Genomic DNA, 20,097 nt, shown 5'->3' on the forward strand with positions numbered 1-20,097 from the left:
TTTTTTTTTAATTTATTAGATACATTTAGCGTTTCATAGCATTTATGAATAACTTATCCTTTAAATTGGTATTTTTTTTTAATCCAATGCTTGAAATTAACACTGTACCTTGGTAGGTACAAACATACCTACAAACTTAGTGTGTTAAATTTTAATAGAATACCTGACTCCAAGAGTCAGCAAAATTTCAGATTGCTGTGTGCTTCACCAGTTTGATAAAGTCACCGCCTTCTCACACGTTACTTTTGTGGTAACGGTCTTAATTACGAAATTACTCCATTATTTTTACTTACTATTATCAAAAATATGTAACAATAATAAATATATAAATACAGAAAACGAGAGAGAGTTCATTAATAAATACCACTTCGGTACACCCATTAAATGTGATTACTCTATTATATATTATTTTCAAATATTACTAAAATTACAATTAGTAAGTACTAATACACTGTATCGTACACAATATGAAAAAATATGACAGTAAGACGAAGGATTAGGATGTAAAAATATATAGATATAAACTTATATTACTATACATAACAGTTATAACCATAACTTAATGTTTAAATAGGTACTAATTACGCATTCTAAGATGGAACGCAACTTTTCCCAAGAGATAGTAGAATATTCTCTAGACTCTACCATCGGACGTTGCAATGTAGGTACTTAACAATTAGTAATAGTCAAAAAATACCTGCTATTTACCAAACTATTGACCTAATTCCTGACCCAATCCTCTATAGTCGATGATCTTTATAAAATTTAAAATGGCTAAAAAAGCTATAATATTTAAATATCGAATTTGACGGAAATATGGACTCATGCCGCCAAACTAACATCACTTATTGGATGTCGATTAAATATATTCGAGTATAATAAAAAGATTTTGATTCCAACTAAAAGATAGAGATTATTTCAATTACAAACTAAACAAATAAATAAACCTACCTTAACGTTCGAAATATTATTTAAGTAAAGCTTTATTAATCACAATTTAGGGACTCACCTCAAAAAAGCTTAAAGTAAAATCCTTCAAGGACTTAAATCCTTTAAGGATTGTAATTTAAAACAGAACCTTTCAAATCACATCACAAAGTAACACTTGGTTCAATAACAATAGTATAAAAACATTGGCGCTTGCACTGAAAAAAAGTAACTCGATTTTTTTACGCTGTTGTTTAGCCGTTAGCGTATCGCGATCACGCAGCCTGTGGCACGAGGCGACGGCGGGTGCGCGCACGGATGGTCGCGGGTAGACTGCCGGCGCGGCCTCTGACTCGTGAGGCGCATCGGACCCCAACATTGCAGGCTTTTGTTGTGGAATAGTTTGGGAGATAGAGCCATTTTAATTTAATTGTTTACTGATCTATTTTTATTGAGCTTGGAGTCTCGAAGTTTGAGACCGTTTATATCTACCTACATGGCGCACTGGTTAGCATTATGATCTTCTAGGAAGGAGAACCCGGATTCCATCCCCGACAGCACAGCTAGCATAAGCAGGAGACCATTATCTCCCCGGGGAAAATTGATAAAAATGTATCTTCTCCCACAGCTTTATTAACTCTCAGAGCTCTGACGCACAAGTGGACATAATATTCAAATAATTTATGTATAAAAATAATCAAACTTCTCCTATTCCATGTCCCCGTGCTTTAGCAGGGGATACGTTAATTATATCCCTTGTCAGGGGATATATCAGGGGATATAATTTTTGTCTCCTGCCTCTGCTAGCCTTACTGAGAGCAATTTCGAAATTTATAATTTCTGAATTTTCTCTGTCCTGGTTTGGTGGGAGAACGTTAGCTTTGACGGCAAAAGAAAGTTCAGAAACACTTACCAACAAAAAAAAAATCTAACACATTTGACTTTAAGTAGTAGTCTAACGTTTTTGGCAGTCCGCAGAAGTACTACGAACATGCTTATTTCTGCCGCCAAGCTGCATTCTCGAGTGTTCTGATCGGAAGGGCGTTGCTGGTGTAATAACAGATACATGAGGCCTCAGGTTAACATCTAGAGCGGCACGTTGCAGAACGTGTTCTTTGCATGAACTACGAAGTGTTGTTCTGTTTATAGGTGATGGTTTCCCACCTATGGGCTATCAGCTTGGCTCGTTAATAATTACTATATAAACCACTCTATAATATGAGGTGAATCCATCTCTACCGTCAGTCGCCGGCGTCTCCTCGCCTACGGCAGCTGACCCCGCAGGGCGCAGGGCGCGGGCGGACGCGCGTGCGACGGTTGTTTTTCTCGCGCTCGCGCTCACGGTATTTTAAAATCCTTTTTTGCATTCTTCTCGCTCAACTTTCGAGATGTTTCTACTAAATCAAGCGATTAACTTCCGACTGGTCTATACATAGATTGAAAAACCGTATGTCACCTATTTCGTCGTTGTCTAAACCGATTTGCATCTATTGTAGGACTCTTGTAAAGGTTTCAACACATAGTCCTTGCGATGGTATTGTTATTATTGTCTTTTCACTCTGTGAGGGTCTATCAAACATCGTTCAGCAAGGACAGATGTAGGGACCCAATATTTATCCGTCATTAGAGCCATGTGCCCCGCCCATTGCCACTACAGTTCTAAAACTACTATGCACAGTTCCTAAAGGTCGTACAATTATGGGTAGAGTATAAAGTTTCAGCATTTCTTTCACCAAAATGGTAAAAATTGAACCATTGTGTGCATCAAAGGTGAATATTTTATTAACTTATCACTAAACTAAGCCTTCTTAACCAAGCTATCGACATGAAATTTTGAACGGATGTATTTAATAGTGGCCAGACTTTTTTCTTATTTATATTAAAGTAGCTGGGTAGACTTCTCTAATACCGTTTCCCCCGTGCCGTATAAATGTTACTGGTACTCTCAAGCCTAGCGCCTTGGTCTAAGAATCTTGTCCTAACTTTGACAGCCAGCTCGTTACCCCATTCTTTCGCCTACATCATACAGTCAAAGCAAAGGTATTTACTGAATAAAAACATTACTACCAAAAAAATATGGTAGGTACCTATATCTGGTTCAAAAATCAAACCACAACAAAACAGAAAAAAAAAAAGTTAGGTATATTATTCATCTTAACTTATTCATTTACATGGATGGTTCATCTTACATTTAATACAGGAATAAGTAATTAGATAACTCAACAAGATTATCCAGTTTGGTTTGAATGGACACATAAATTTACTATTTATTCCGTAAAAGCTTAATGACTGCCTGTCTCTAGTGCATATCGATTATTGGTAGAGATAAATGGATGGCATTCGTAAAGATAAGCCGACGACAAAATGTACCCATAGTTTATTCAACCGCGTAGTAAACAAGCTATAAAAAAGAAAGGAAGTGCGTCGTTGGTCTAGTAATAAGCATGTTTGACCGGCCATGGGTTTGGTTCCCTGGGTAAATAAAAAGTATATTGAATTGGAAAAAGGGCATAGTTTACCGCAATCCTTGGGAAGCGCGAAAGGCATCTAATCCTTAGCGTCTCTCTTTATAACTACATATAATCATTGGAGCGTGTTGTGTGTGTGTGTGTTGGTGTTGTGCGTCTAAGCTCTTAATCCCTCGGGCTTTTTTTGGTCGTAGAGTCGTTATTTTTTTGGCGTGGTGTAAAAGCTTTATTAGACGCACCCGTTGTATACCTCCCGGACGGGAACTATTGCTACCATGCTTATGTCCGACTGCATTGTTGCAATGCGTTGTTGTTGTTTTTGTTTGCAAAACTGACGTTTGACAGAAACAAGACAGAACACAAGATTGACGCCTGTCGCAAACCTGTTGTGAGATAGGAACGGAATCACCATGCCGCGGCCGGTCTGAAGGGTTAGCCTTAATATCTACACCTCAGACTGATGGTCACGGGGTAACACGCTGCAGGACGTGGTCCCTTCACGAGGGTTTTCCACGTACCATCAGATGGGCCATCTGCTTGATCCGTCAATTGTATTACTATAAAGAAACCTATCAGACTGGACACTCTGGGCACAGGCTTCCTCTCTCATGACGTCAACAGTCTTAATAACAGGGATAGTTATCTCAGCAGTTTATTTTTATTCCACTACAAGTTAGCCCATGACTGCAATCCCACCAGCAGGGCTAGCACGAACGGGAGATAAAAATTACCACCTGCTAAATCACTGGAACTTGGAATAGGAGAAGTTTACCCCCGTTTATTAATACACATATGTTATATGGATATTATTTCCACTTGTGCACCAGTGCTCTAAGAGTTGATAAAGCTGTGGGAGAAGATAAATTTATATCCTTTCCCCGGGGATATAATAGTCTCCTGCCCATTGTAGCCGTGCTGGTGGTGAGTGATGATGCAGTCTAAGAAGGTAGCGGGCTACCCTGGGAGTATGGTAGTCGTAACCCTAATAGATTTTTGCATGGCATCGCACTGGCACATTAAATCCCTTAGTGGCACGTCTTTGCCGGTAGGGTGGTACCCAAGCCTCTGCCGAGCTCGCGACTTAGTCTGCGTTTATTTTAGGGTTTTAAAACTCCTGGAAGAACCCTTCCTCGTCCAGAGATAAAAGGTTTTCCCTGGCGGTCAAGACATGATAACAAATGCTATTTTTAGCGGCTTTTCGGGGATATATAATATCATATATCTATCTCCAGGAAGCAACTCATGTAATGCCAGATCGATCCGACGATTGAGCGGAACATAGGTACAACAGACAAACTGACACACTTTCGCTTTTTAATATTAGTTTATTCGAGTAGATATGGATACCAAAACTTAGATGTGACATTCAAAATTGTAATAGGTTGGAGTAATCGCACAGTAATCGTGAACGCGACACTTTCTCGTCGATATCCGGTTGTTTGTTGAGGAAGCAGATTTGTGCAACGACACCGGCGCCGCGGTAGCCAATAGGGTTGCCACAAAGCCGGAAATCCGAGAACGAATATTGTTTGTTGGTGACCAGTAATAACAGTAGGTATATCATTAACCCTTTTTCTTTAGAATTCAGTCTCGGGAATTTTTGATGAAAGTTCGAGTGTGTCATTCGAAAATCAGTTGTTCGGAAGTAATATAAATGTGTCCTACGATTAAGTATCTCCCGAACGAGTATTAGTGTTTCAATTAATCTTTTTTTTATACCTAATTGACGGACCAAGAGGATGGCCCATCTGATGGCAAGTGGAAAAACATCGCCTATAAACAGTGCAACACTTCACATGCAACGAGCATATTCTGCCACATGCCGCCCTGTGTCCATCAATTTGAGGCGTAAGTGTTAGGCCTCATGTGCCTAAATATTGGATAGAAGCAGTCGTTACTTTCCGCTTTTCACTTAACAATTATTCATTGTAAAGTCAACATCTCCTGAGGATGCTCCGGTTTCGGAGCGAAACGTGCGTAGAGGGTACATTGCCGAGGATCTGTTTGGTGTGGAGTATAAGGTCTATCCTCTATCTCCAACCACAGTTTGGGCAAAATTAAACATATATTATAACCTCTATAGTACAAAAATAATTATTTAAATCGGTTATAATTTGTTTGAATTTGTGGTGTAAGATCGTCAAACACTCATCCCCTCTCCCAAAGGAACCGAGCTAAATGTCGGGATAAAAGGTATCCTATATTACTTCTAACACTTCCAAGAATATGTGTACAAAGTTTTATGAGGATCGGTTAAGAATTTTTTGCGTGAAAGCGTAACAAACAAACTTACTTTCACATTTATAATATTAGTAGGGATGTGAAAGTGTGTTTGCTTGTTTTTCCTTGTTTCACGGCCTAACTAACATGATTTTTTGGTATAGATAGTTAATGAAAGGGCAGAGAGTATTACGTAGGCTACTCTTTATCCCAGGAATGCAAACTTTTTCCACGGGACTTGCAATAAACCATAATAAAGTCTAACGAAGAACTGCGAGTTAAAATAAAAGTTCTGGGAAATTCGTATCACAGCATCGATACTTACAGAGCAAAGTTAATTGGGTACAAACAAAAGTTACACCATTGGTGTTATGAAAGGACGCTGTGAAATGGGATGCATCTGGCAGCCCTAATAGATGATATGCTCTGCGCTCGTCAGTCGTCACAGTCTCATTGCGCCTGCGCATCCCCGTCGGCCTTCGCCGTGAAATCGCACAACCTGTATCAATCCAGTCACCTACTTAGCATTCAAAAACTTATCAGCATCGTATCAACCGATGGACGTCCATTGCTGCCCTTGATTTGATTAATAAATTAATGGATGAATGAATGCAGTTTTGTTGTACACCACAGAAGCATATAGAAAAATTAAAGATTTCAAACAATTCGGCGGCCTTATCGCTACATAGCGATCTCTTCCAGGCAACCAATGGCGTAAAACACAGCTCAAGAAGAGAGCAGTAGGTGATGCATATAAATATACATATATATATTTATTTATATATATGTATAATAAACTAACAATATTATATTTAGATAGATGAATGTGTGAAATGCAGTCTCTAAGCCTGTCACACTGTTTACGTTACATATAAACGTGATCTGCGAAGAACAGTTTTTTGGCCCCTTTCTCTTACAATGATTGCCTTATTTGCATAATCGAACACGGAACATTATATAAATCAACCGTTATTGGATCTCCTTAACAAATAAATTAGCTATTTGTGAAATTAAATCGTCTAAATCTCCGTTATTCGCAGCAAAATTATATAATAGGGATGCAAATGTGAGATCCTAGACACAATGATTCAGTGGTTTTTATGCTAATTTAATTGTTTTATTTGCATAATAACGTCGTTTAGGATATAAAGACCTTTGCACTTAAAGTTTCCATACACCGGGCAATCCGTCGAACACGACGGATTGCACCTGTATGAGACGATACATCCATCTTCTCTATCCGAGCTACCGCCACAAGCTACTAGCCAAAGTTACTCACACTAGCTAATGGTGCTAGCTACTTGCACAAGTTACTGCAAGCGATAAGCACATGCTATTTGCACGAGTTACTAGGGTTTTCTACTTGCACGAGCTTTCTGTGTGATGTCACATCCTGACCCAAACGAGACACTGCTATTAGACGTTGCGATTTACGTGCAATTGATCGCTGCGACGACGGATCGCCAGTTAATGAGTCTAGGTAAATATCAAACCTCTAGGGTTGGATATTTCCCCAATTCACTAGGTTCGATTCCCGGCGGGTCAAAATTATTTTGGGTATTCAATCGGCGTTGTTTTACCCCCCTGCCTAGTAGGATACGTCGATCTTGTTTACAAGACCATAGCCGACCTTTAAACCAGAGATAATAAGAAATTGGAAAATTAATCTCGCCGAGAGGGGTTGGCAGGGCAGTAATAAGCTGGCGATCTTGATGAGGTACGTACCTACCGAAACAAAATAAATGCATAATAATATGCAGACGAGTGAAACGCTACTTGACTAATGACTTGGATTGTAGTCGTGCGTGTCATCGAGAAATTAGCACATATTATAAATACCTACCCAAAGCGTGGCACACGCCGGGCGATCATTTGAATGCTACGACTTCAATGTTTCACTCTTAGGTTTTACTAAACAGGATCTTATTAATTTATTTTTCAATCTATGAAATTTTTGAACTTTGAATAATTATTTTTAATAATGTTATTTTCCGCCAACACACAACCTACGTTTCTGTCTAATTTCGCATAAAATATTATTGAGGTACAAAATTATATTTTTATAGACGTGATGTCATAATTCTGAATTCTGCCTCATGTTGGATCGCTACATTTTGCAGTTTTATTTATAGAAAATAAAACCAAATTCACTTCGAATATAAATAAAATACGTTATCATATTACACGAATGATACATCATTAGATAAATACACTATTTTAGCCATTCTTTGTTACTGTCATGCTTATTGTATTACCTAAAGAACGCAAATTCAAAGGAATCTGAAGCAGCGATTCCCGTACAAAATTACCAAATTATATTTATGCTGTTTGTTTTTCCTAATTTTCTTTTCTCGGAAACCACCGGCGCGGCGGGCGGGTAACATATATTTATATACTACAAGTATTTTTATTTTTACAGATACATCAACTTTCGCTATAGATTAAACTTTTTGCTACTATGTATGTCGGTGCCTAATGCTTATTTATTTATAAAAACAAAAACTTTTAACATTGTCATCATAGTATTTAATACTTCTACAAAGAAACGTAGGTAGTCTGCATACATGTAGTTTTTAATTCTGTCTTTTCTCTGTATAGCTTTCTTTACTTCTTATACAGCTCATGATTATATTATCTTGTATCAGTTCCATGACCATATCTATCTCTATCTTTGTTATATCGTTCCTCTCTCTCGCTCTCGCGGTGTCTGTGTCTGTCTTTTGAACTATATCTATCGCGTTCTTGTTTAACATCATTCCTAGCTTTATCTTTGTCATATCGTACCTCCCATTCGCTTTCGCGATATTTCTGAATATCCCTTGTACTGGAAGTGTATCTATCTCTTCCTTTCTTAATACCATTCTTATCTTTATCTTTGTAATATGGGCCCTCTTTTTCGCTCTCACGACCTCTGTGGCTGTCGATTAAACTAGAACGATATATATCTTTTTCCTCTTTAGTATGGCTGGTCCTTTCTAATTTTTTTTCACTGTTATGTTTAACATCTTTGTCTTTTCTACAATAATCCCTGTATCTGTCTTGTCTTCTGCTTTCATCATTGTCATCAGGCTTTTCTCTTTCTACTCTAGATGTTTTGTATCTCCCTTTCTCAAACGCTTGTGCGTTTGTATGGTCCTCATAAGCACGTTTTCTTTTCTCAACATCTCTTTCTTCTTTATAACCAGCCTTTGTTCCGTTTTGCTTTCTTCTTCTATAACTATCATGCGTAATTCTTTCTTCAGCTGAAGTTTGACGTCTATCTTTCTCGAACTTTCGAGAATGGTTATCATCATAAGAAACACGTTTTCTTCTGTGTTCGCTATGATCATTTTTCCTATCGCTATCATATCTGTGTTTTTTCGAAAATCCTCTGTGTTCATTATCGTTCTCGTCTGAGGAATGTTCTGGCTGTTTTTCAGTTTTAGGATATTTATCATCGGATGCACCATGTGGCTTGGTTACGTGACCTTGTGCTTCGGCGTACATCTCCATCTGCTTATTTGAACATATTAGTGACAGCATAAATAAATTGACATAAATAAATTTAAAATTTTGTGCAAATTTCAAAAATATTTAATACGATTGCTTTGTTGAAACCTATAAAGATTTATATCGGCAATTGCCAAAAATAATCATCCTAACAAGAATAATTATACTCTATAATATTATACATGCGAATAAAGGGTTTGTTAGTAAGCACTTCTTTCGAAAATCAATGAAAAATTCATTGGCGTGATTTTAGATAGAGAAATGTTATTTTAATCTCTTGATCTGGACTAGATCCAGAAAGTAACATAGACTCTTTAGCAATGGCAAACAAATGCGGTGGTCGTGGGCGCAACATACAAATTAAAGACTAACGAGAAGTTTACCTGTGTGTCGATAAGGGCGCGCAGCGTGTGCGAGTAGTTGCGCGAGTGCACCGCCACCCTGTACTTAACGCGTCGGCGGCGCAAGTCTCGCAGCTCTGCCAGTTGCTCCAGCTTCGACTTGCGCTTGCTCTGTTCCGGCGCCGCGCCCGCATCCCTGCGCGAGGACATCAAACTTGTTATCACAATCAAAATGGTCCTCAATCAAAGAGAAGAAGAGTATTTCACAAGTTCTCGATGGTCAGAAGAAGTATTCATCAATTCGTCGATTTCATTTGTTGATGTTACTTTTATCTCAACAGATTTCAATATTTTGTATTTTTAATTTTATTTAATGCAAAAGTCTACAGCTGGCTCTCGTTTGTCTCGTTGTAAGCAAGTTCGACAATAAATTACAAAGTGGGTGGGGCAAAAATCTGTTCTCAAAACTAGTGTAGAGTTACAGTTAGTACAGGACAACACGTTCAGGTGACTGTCGAGTGTGTGATCATAATCGTTGAGCTCACATTAGAGCAGCAAGAATGGTTTGAGATCTGAACCTCTGGCACCTAATAACGAGGACGCCTGTGACCAGATTAACAGAAAAATTACAGTTATTTGCATTTTCTTGGTGATTAAAATCTTGATAACAGATGTCGGTTAGAACTCTTTAACATCGATAAATGCGATAATTTAATAAACAGCATACTCAGTTATTAGTTGCTGAATAAAAGATGGATAATCAAATTCTACCACAGCACACTGTTGTGTCGGCGAGGTGGTCAACATGTACCTGGTCAAAAGAACTTTAAGATTCTCACCCTAGCGCCAAGTCGGCGAGCTCGTCGCACGCCGGGCGGGAGGCGATGACGGCGTCGTAGATGGCGCGCCGCTCGTCCGCGGAGTACGCCGCCTGCAGGCGCCCCAAGGTCAGCGGATGCGACGTCACCGCGTCATCACCTTCGTCGTTGAGTTAAGAACGTGCTTTTATCATATTATATTGTTTTTAAAACAATATACATATTATAAAACAGGTATATCTAATTGCGCTTACGTGCACTCCCTTTCGATTACTTTCGCCAAGTCTCTCGATGAAGTCTCCGGTGTAGGCTCGTTCACAAGCAGAGACGTGTAAACTCTTTTCTTGTTCAATAGCAACAATTGCTAACATTCACGAAAGACTGTACCTCGGGCGTAAACTACTAACACAGGATAGAGTACGAGCAAACGAGTGGGGGTAAGTGCTCATGTACATTCACGCAGTCGGCACTTGTCACTGTGCCTCGATGAGAGCAAAGCCGGCAAAGAACATGACCCAATAAAGTTCAGTAGTACAAATGTAAGCATCATAAAATCTGTACCTTTTTAGGAACAACCCAAGGTTTTGTTTATGAATTAGACACTAAAAACACAGATTTCAATGTAACTGTAGTAGCTTGAATAGTACAAGACTGTCTACCCTCTTGGCCTGAAGAATAATATATATATTTATGAATGAATATACTTTTATTGCACACCACAAAAAGTATATAAAAAAGAAAAGTATAACAAAATAATGTATACAAATTAGCTGCCTTATTGCTTCATAGCAATTTCTTCCAGGCAACCTATCCAATGGCAAATAAAAAAAACTCAGAAGCTAGGTGGGTAGTGCATATATGTACAAAATATTTCATTACCTATATAAATATATATATACAACAATACTTGTAACTAAATAGTCCTGAGTTGTTTCAAGCTAGTCAATTTCTGCCTTAACAAGCCTTGAGATACATAACATTCGTCTGGCAAAGCTAACTGTATTTTGGTGTGGAACTGCAGTAAAGCGAGTCCAAAGCCAAACCAAATATTTATAAGTAAACATCACATTGTAACCAAATTAAAATTAAAAACTTTTTTAAAGGATACAGCATGAAAAAGGATATAGATTTTCAAAGCCAGATGAAATTGATTATTGCGTACTGTAATAGTTTAAAAAATTTAAATATATTAACTCATATAATATTGTTTCCAATAATTTAGTCTATTGTTAAACTAATATTACTGTACCTCTTTCAAAAGCTGGATCAGTCTTGGAAGCATAGTTGAAGATGTCCACAATGTTTTGTGATGCTGCAAAGATTATAATTTATATTGATAACCACTTTTAATACAAGATAAATCCTTTATTATTTCTATATTTTAACCAGTAGTCCTCAAATCAGAAAAACAATATATTGTACAACTTCTTCCAACAGATGGTTCCAACCAGACATGAAACAGAAAGAGGCCCTTTAGAAGAAGAATAAGACAAAGTTGAAGTGAATTAACTTTTTTAAAGATAACATCAGTACTTTTTGACGGTCGAGTGGCGCAGTGGGCAGCGACCCTGCTTTCTGAGTCCAAGGTTGTGGCTTCGATTCCCACAACTGGAAAATGTTTGTGTGATGAACATGAATGTTTTTCAGTGGCTGGGTGTTTATCTGTATATTATAAGAATTTATTTGTATCATATTAATAAAAAAAACTATCATCAGCTATCTTAGTACCCATAACACAAGCTATGCTGATGTGTGTATTGTCGTAGTATATTTATTGATTTATTAATCTATCCGATTCAGGCAGTGACAGATTCAAGCAATCTTATAAGTCCTGCCCCTAAATATATGTAAAAATTGATTTCAGATATTTTGTATCTATTATTAATATATCTTTATAAAATAAGAAATATCAGCTTTTCAATAAAATAAAGAAGGTACATTTACTTACAAAGTTTAAAGACTGTATTGGAATCAGGATCAAATACATCGGGCAGGAAAAGATCATCTTGTGCATAGCCCTGAGACTTGAGAAAACATTTTTCTTCATGTTCCTTTAATTTCTCTGGTGGGACTTTGTGGTTTGAGTTGTACTTGCAAGTACTCTTTGGTGTGCACTAGAACATTTGTATTGGCACCAATTCAGTTAAATGCAGAACCTACACTGAATTTAACACACAGGACTAAAACTGAATGGCTGTCCTCTAGGCAGCTCATTAATACGAGTGAAACTTATGTGGTGTTGTGCCTACAAACTTTATGTTCAATAAGGTATAGGTATAAGGTAAGGTATATAAGATAAACTTCATGGTGTAAATAGCTAAGTGTGGCCAATTTAATTGGTAACAAATGTTAGGTCTTTCTTCAAGTGTTTAGTCTACTGTATAAATAAAAATAAAAATTAATCCTTAAAATACTAGAATGACAAAAATGTTATGTATCTGTCAATTGTTTCTTTACATTTGTTCTGCAGATGAATTGGCCACACTTTTGATGATCTTACTTTTTGATGACACAAGGGAATTTTTGAAGTGAAAACTTCTTTAGCGGCGTTGAGCACTTTTTCTGTAATGGGTATAAAATCTTAAACTCGCGTCAGGACACGTGACCTGATCGAAAAAGCGTAAGACGGGTGGAGAGTAGACAGCTATCTACTATTTATTTATTTATTATTTATTTACTATTTTGTATCAGTTTTAGAGATTGGCGATGATAGTTCTGGTAATGATGATGGTGAAAAAGTCGTTGAAATTATGGATGAAAGTTGATTTTTCGGAGAAATAAACTTTTTAATGTAAAATAATTGTAATAGTTTTAAAGTGTTAAATTTTTAATGTAATATAAATTGTCATGTTTGTGTACGATAGCGCAATAAATGAATATTGTATTCTACCACATAAATGATAGTACTTTTATACTGATAAAGCAATTGGTGCAAAATTATTCCCTAACCATTCCAAAATATCAAACATGCTCAACGTTAATTAATAATCAAGTTTTCACTTCTGCCGGCACTCCCGGAGTGCAACCCGTCTTTTTTTTTTACCATTTTCAATGGAAATCTTATGTACCTACAGCTATTAAGTCAGGCTTGATGCTTTTAAGTTAATTGTATTAAATTAAAATGTATCTATCTCCCGAAACAGATCTCCAGCACTATATTCAATATATATCAAATTAGTTTTAATTTAAAGAGTAGATATGCACCTTTTATGTGGGAGTATGGTTGTTTAAATTACAATTAGAATATACTATCCCAATATAGACGTCTCAATGGAGGCCTGTTGTGGATGAAGGTCATCAATTTGCGAGGGATTGATCTCATAAAGCACAAGTTATTGTGATAAAGGAAATTCGCTAAGTAAACAAACCTGCAATAAAATCTTTCTATCCCATTGCAGACTTTGTAATATCATTGTTACTTCTATGTCAACATCTTTTATATAACTCCGTAATTCAGACAACTCTTCTTGTCTTGTAAACATTGCACTTTGCATAGAAAATACCTGTTCAGTAGTAAAATTAAAAAATTGAAAATTTAAACGAATGTTAATCAGTGAACAAAATCTGAATAAAGTTAATCCGACGATCTCTCGCTATTACGTAAAACACCACGCGCCACACATTGCCTTATGGTGCGATACACGATATTAATTATTTTTTTGCTTACACGCAAAATCTTGGGTTTTTCAATGTTTATCAATTGTTTTTTTTTATTTGTCCCCTTCATTACAGGCAAAGATCATTGACCACTGGTATGTGATCACTATACATTTACTCTTAGGTGATCACTGATCAGTGATCATTGACAAATGAGTAAGGACCAAGGACCAATGAGTTTATAAAATTGCTTTTAGCTTTTCAGCTCTGGGTTCTAGCCCTAGGAACTATTTGAAATTCTCTGACAGTGCTCACCATAGAACCATGTGCTCGCCTACACAAATTGCATTTTTAGAATAAATACCTAAGAACAAAGAAAATTACATGGAATCAGGACTAAAATAGCAACGAAATGTATTATTTTTTACTCTTTTTACTCGGCTTGATAGGATGACAGAAATAGATATTAGTTATTTTTGTTGTCACAAGATTTGATATTGCTATAAAGCCGACGGCCGATTGGCGCAGTTTGCAGCGACCCTGCTTTCTAATCCCAAGGCCGTGGGTTCGATAAGTACGAATTATTGAGGGTAGAGGTAAGGAGAGTCATCTTATATGGGAGAAAAGTTGAAAAAGTGTCCAGTGTATGCGCTAAATAACAGTTCAAAAATCCTCCACAATGGCGCTGGTGGATGCACAGGGTATGGTATGAATGAAGCAATCGTAGATGAATTGAAGTATGCCGAGTTAAAAAATTTAATGTCATTATCGACTAAAGTAGTTAATTATTGAGAATTTCAACACCTTACGTTGTACAAAATATTGTGGTAAATATAACCTTACTTCCTTGTATCTCCATACTTCCTTGTATCTCCATACTTCCTTGTTTATTTTTCAAGCCTACTCTAACAATATTTATATTTGGCGCTTCTTTTAAGAGTTACCCTGATGCAAATGTGGCGCCATCCTAATTTAATACATTTTGACGACACTTTTTCATATACACAGATGACTCTCCTTACCTCTACCCTCCATAGTACGAATGTTTTCCAGTGTCTGGGTGTTTATATATATATATATATATATTCTAAGTATTTATGTATGTTATTCGTTAAAATATTCATCAGCCATCTTCGTACCCATAACACAAGCTTCGCTTACTTTGGGGCTAAACGGCGATGTGTGTATTTTCGTAGTATATTTATTATTATATAGTGATGATGGCAGACGATATGGTTTATAAAATAAAAACTAAAAACGGTAAGTCAATTGCCGATTTTTTATGTAGAATCCCCACTTTGGAACATCTAAATCGATCATTTCTCTAACATAAAGTGTTACTAAATTATGACGCTAGGAGTTATTATTATTTAAAAATGTAGTGAAACTAAAGTTTTGATTCTATACCAGCTGAATAAAGGTTTAGGTCAACAGTACAATCAGCTGTATCAATATTCAATACTCATCGATAAGGCTTATTAACCTCTGAATCCATTTTCAAAAATCTAAATGTCAGTTTCAAACAGTTCAAATTTAAAAGCCGTTCTTTTTTTAAAAATTTTAGATTTACGACACTTTTGAGGGAAATGCGTATAAAAAAATATCCATTCCACCTTTCATGTTTCCGTAAACGGCATTGGCTTTCTAAATAATTTATCTTTATCATAGTGCTATTTATAGAAGTATAAGTCTACAATGAAATTCACAAATCCAATTGATAAAATAGCTTTCTTGTTTCTTTATGAACATAAAATAACCTAGTCATTACACAAAACACTGTACTTATTTGTTATAAAATCCAGAAAACCCTCAGCTCCACACGCCGTCACGGTGGGAAATAAATGGCGCGCTGACACAGATTCAAACAAGCATTATTTTATATTTCCTAACCTACACTTACAAATTGGTCAGATTTTTTTCCTAACGATCAGTACATAGTAGTATAATTACTAGATCTTCATCATTATTTCCTTCTTCTTCTTCTTTTGAATTATGGCTTTTCTTGCCAAAACAGCACAATGTACTTAGCCAGTGTCAAGTAGCTTGGAAAAAGCACATTATTATTTCCAACAGCTCCAACTTTCCGAGAGCTGTGACAGCTGTCAGTATGACTATTTTTAATTTTTTTTCTTTTTAGTCTGTAATGTGTGTCTAGCAAGACGTGTGCTTTTGCAGGCCGTTCTTTCTGAAATTCTGAATGATTCGGAAAAATGGCAGATTCTGAGGTAATTTCAAAACCATTACAAGATTTATCATAACAAGGTGTAGCCGAATATTAACCAGATGCGTTTATTGCCAGGTCTTGAAGATATTGAAGGATATTCCATTTAAAATTCAGACCGCAAGTTTGAAAGGAAGACGTGAAGTAATTGAAGAAATTCGGAATGTTTTATCAACTCCAGGTCAGTGCGGTCTGCGAAACAGTGTAAAGATAAACAAATAAACAACCGTCAGTGTGTGGAGTTTCAGCTAGCCCGGCAGGCTAGCTGTATTGATTTTATTGAATATTTGTATGGGAATGTCATCCATCGCAAGTGCATGCATTGATCCGGAATATTTTGATCCACTGCGCGTGTCTGTACTTACCGGCACGCCTATTGATTTGTACTTGCTTTGTAACGTTTTTTAATACATCTTCTTAATTTACTTAAATTTTTTTTAATAACCTTTTTCAATCATAAAAAATTTCTATCTAATATTTTTTAAAACTTTTATCAGAGTCAATCCTACATAAGAATATTGCTCCCTACTTTCGCCAAACATTGTGCTTGATAAAGTTTGAAATTATCTTGTTTGTCTGCTGACTTGATTGAAACACAATGAAGTCACCGCTCACAATATCTTAATTTTCTGTAGTAGAAATCTAAGAAAGCAATTGTAATATATTCTATAAAGAGCTGATAAACCAACGACAATTATGAACCATGCAATGACTGCTGTAGATTTAACAATACCTGTATTAGATTTTTGTTGCTGATAATTCTTTTGCTAAACTTATTTCAACACTTTATCTTTTTCATTGTCCTATATGCAGGGTTCTTTTTAGTATGTTTCTGTTAAATTGCATATTTACAGGATACACCTATTAAGATAAACTTTAAAGCAAAACCTTTTATCTAAATACAAAACTACATCGTTATCTTTCTGAGATACATAAAATATATTTTTATTTATACAAAAATTGTTGTTTAAATATATTAGATATGTATATAATAATGGTTTTAATGCATTTGTAAAGGTATAAGTGAACCAGCAGTACGGTATGTGTGCAGAGTGTTGTTATTGACACTAAACCGGTATCGAGACTCCACTTCTCAGTCCTATGTGAAAGGCTTACTTGCCTACCTGTCAACACAGCACAAAGAATGGACTCTGAAGAGCCTGTTGCCTGCACTACTCGAGGTTTCTGAACAACTTAAGAATATAGCACCATCGTAAGTTTTGTTGTGGAATTCCCTGTGAAGTTTTATGAAATTGTGTTTTATTTGAAAACTTACTTTGTTACCGTGCAACAATTCTAAGGTTTCTTTTGTTTGTTTGCCAAGGAAAAACACTAGTCAAACAGGATTGTATGCACTGCGCTGGAGCACAGTACTGGTGGAAGGAGCCCTAAAGGACTCTGAGGATGCACTGGACTATAACACACTAGTATTGGCCCAGGCCAATCTGCTCGCAGTTGTCACTGCTTATGGGGATAAGAAGAAAAATGAAAAGGGATACTCATTGGTAATATTTTTTTACAAAAATTTACTTGCTTGTCTTAATATTTAGTCAAGATCTTCATTGCTATGGAAAGTTTATTGACTTGTCTGTTATTTGTAAATAATCGCGTATTTTGTAAGTGACACATAGCATATTTTGTACTTTCAGTTTGTAGCTTAAGTAACTGTTAGTTCTTGTTCTAAAGAAGAAGAACTGGTAGTTACCTACTTGTGTTAAATCTTGAGATGTATGTGTCAATATATTTTGATCAATTATTATTTGAGCCTAGGAGCATAACTTTTTGCTATTACCCTGGTTATCTGTCACACCATTTTACCTTAAATATAAACTTTGTTGATAGAAACAAAGGTTTCTCAACTTTTCATAATTTTTTCTTGGATGAACACCTAGAAAATATTATCAGGTGATAGATTTTAGTGGTGCTTTTTTAATATTCTAGTTGCACAATTTATGGAGGGCAATGGGTAGTGAGAGGCTGTCCAAATGGATGAATGTGTTGCTGTCACAACCATCTGACTCCGGCCCTCAAGTCTGTGTTGGTTTCTCTGCAATCTGTCGCCATGTCAAAAATACTAGTGACGAAGCTCTTATCGCAGCACATAAGGTATGCAAATCTTTTTAATTGATCAACAGTAATTTGCCATTTAGCGAGATTATATTAATTTTACCAAGTATACATTAGTTAAATATTGCTTTAGTAGGCAATCCTTCTGAAAGTTTGGAATTTCACTAGATTTTTTTATTCTGTTATTTTTTTTGGGGATGTTTTCACCTGTTGCAAGTCAGCCCTATCCTAACCTGATAGCACATCAATAAAGAAGAGATATAGTTATTTTATGCCTTTGATCTCAACCTAAATGTATATGTTCTAGACAGTGTTGTGACAGTGTATAGTATAAAGACATATTTGGGTACTTACTACTTAGGCTAATAAGGTCCCTAACTACTGAGACCAGGTGTAGATGCCTTATTTAGACCTCTATACAAGTATTATTACCACAGTTAAAAATCAGTGTATTATTTGTTCAATAAAGATTGATTTTGTGATTTTAAAAGTTTATAATACAACAGTTTATTATGCTGAGCTGAATAATTGAAAGCGAATGGCATATATAGATTTGATTTATAATAATGTGCTCTGAAATATTTTAAAAATAAACATTTTTAGTGTCGCTGTAGTTTTTGAAAAGATTTATACCCAAGCGTTTTGATCTTTCATTCTGAATTTGTTTTTGCAAACATTTATATACTATGTTGCCTATGCAGAACTTTATGTTAGTTGACTATATTTTACAGTCCACATTATGAGATACAGACTAGATAATGATAAACATGTACCCGTCATTTTACCTTATACTTGAGGTCCACCTTATATCCCAGTTAAATATGTTTGCAGCATCTATTTATCTATTCCTCGCTACTGCAGTTTATTTTTTGGCGCAACTTTATGATGTATTAAAGATAAGATCCCGTTGCTGTATCAATCTAACAAATTAATTTACTTACATTTATTTCCAGGCAAAAATGCTAGAAAGCCTCACAAAAAGTCTGATCAGTGTCAAAATCCGTCCCAACTCTAACTTTATCAGGGCTTGCTCTGATCTGCTACATATTCTGCAAAAGACTGACGTACAAGAAACATTATTGCCAGCCCTGCACAAAGCCATGTTGAGAAGTCCAGAAACCATCACACAGACTGTTGGTGTGGTGCTTGAGAATTTGGATGTTTATGTGGATGGTGTAGCCATTGATATTGGCAAGAGTCTGATTGGTGGGTCTTTTTTATTTTATTGAAATTATTTTTCAATTCATTTATATATTATATAAGCAAAAGTGTGTTCGCTTGTTTGTTTGTCTGTCCTCACTTTACTAGGGTGTAATTACTACTACTAAGCAAATTCAAAATTCAAATTCAAAATTTCTTTATTCATGTAGGCCTATCACAGGCACTTATGAAGCGTTCATACATATTTGTTTACATAATTGTAACGGGATGGTGATAACTTCGTTCGCCAACTTAAATCTAAAGCTACGAGGGTTCCAAACGCGCCCTGGTCTAAGAAGAGCGCACAACAAACTTAGCCAAGTGCCAAGCCAAGCCACCAGTCTACTTGATTTTTAGCCATATAATAACATCCCAGGAAAACAAACTGTTCCCACAGTATTTGTCTCACTACAGTGTACAAGTTTTTAATTTAATGTACACATCAAAAGAATATTTGGCAACATCGCCTATATACAGATGGAATAAAATGAAGAAAATCTCCAGTAAGAGTTACAAACACTTAAGGGTAGGCTTTTTAAAACTCTTACTATGCCCATTCTTAAGTTGTTATAACTCATACTGGATATTTTCTTCATTTTATATTACCTGCATACCCTGTGCATACCATCTATTCACGCCACTGCCTGCGTCCATCATTACTCTGGCGACCACGCAGGCATGGCGATAGTACCAGTCCGAGCTCTGTCACAAATAGCTCTCCTGCTTGTTCGTGTCCTGCAATGAGCGCA

At 36.2% G+C, this 20,097-nt stretch overlaps 3 protein-coding genes across 3 annotated transcripts in view; 1 reads left to right on the forward strand and 2 right to left on the reverse strand.

The window, feature by feature from the left end:
* LOC120624616 overlaps positions 1-1,248 on the reverse strand; it is an 82,871-nt gene extending 81,623 nt beyond the window's left edge. The window contains exon 1 of the mRNA XM_039891265.1: positions 1,010-1,248. The gene's annotated coding sequence lies outside the window, so the exon portion shown is untranslated. The remainder of the gene's footprint in view (positions 1-1,009) is intronic.
* A 6,785-nt stretch (positions 1,249-8,033) lies between these two features.
* LOC120624579 (protein starmaker-like) lies at positions 8,034-13,947 on the reverse strand. Its single transcript, XM_039891215.1, has 6 exons — positions 13,632-13,947; positions 12,212-12,377; positions 11,513-11,575; positions 10,285-10,423; positions 9,488-9,641; positions 8,034-9,107 (listed from the first exon to the last, which is right to left on the reverse strand). Exons 1-6 carry the CDS (start codon positions 13,755-13,757, stop codon positions 8,247-8,249), a joined length of 1,509 nt encoding a protein of 502 aa, XP_039747149.1. The 5' UTR covers positions 13,758-13,947; the 3' UTR covers positions 8,034-8,246.
* Positions 13,948-16,004: 2,057 nt separating this feature from the next.
* The window catches only part of LOC120624199 (eIF-2-alpha kinase activator GCN1), a 40,028-nt gene continuing 35,935 nt past the window's right edge, over positions 16,005-20,097 (forward strand). Inside the window, exons 1-6 of the mRNA XM_039890592.1 lie at positions 16,005-16,085; positions 16,160-16,262; positions 17,099-17,294; positions 17,406-17,586; positions 18,023-18,187; positions 19,102-19,354. Of these exons, the coding sequence (XP_039746526.1) occupies positions 16,071-16,085; positions 16,160-16,262; positions 17,099-17,294; positions 17,406-17,586; positions 18,023-18,187; positions 19,102-19,354 (913 nt within the window). The 5' untranslated portion in view covers positions 16,005-16,070. The remainder of the gene's footprint in view (positions 16,086-16,159; positions 16,263-17,098; positions 17,295-17,405; positions 17,587-18,022; positions 18,188-19,101; positions 19,355-20,097) is intronic.

This window comes from Pararge aegeria, chromosome 6 (genome assembly GCF_905163445.1).
Source record: "Pararge aegeria chromosome 6, ilParAegt1.1, whole genome shotgun sequence".
In the NCBI taxonomy this organism is placed as follows: Eukaryota; Metazoa; Arthropoda; class Insecta; order Lepidoptera; family Nymphalidae; genus Pararge; species Pararge aegeria.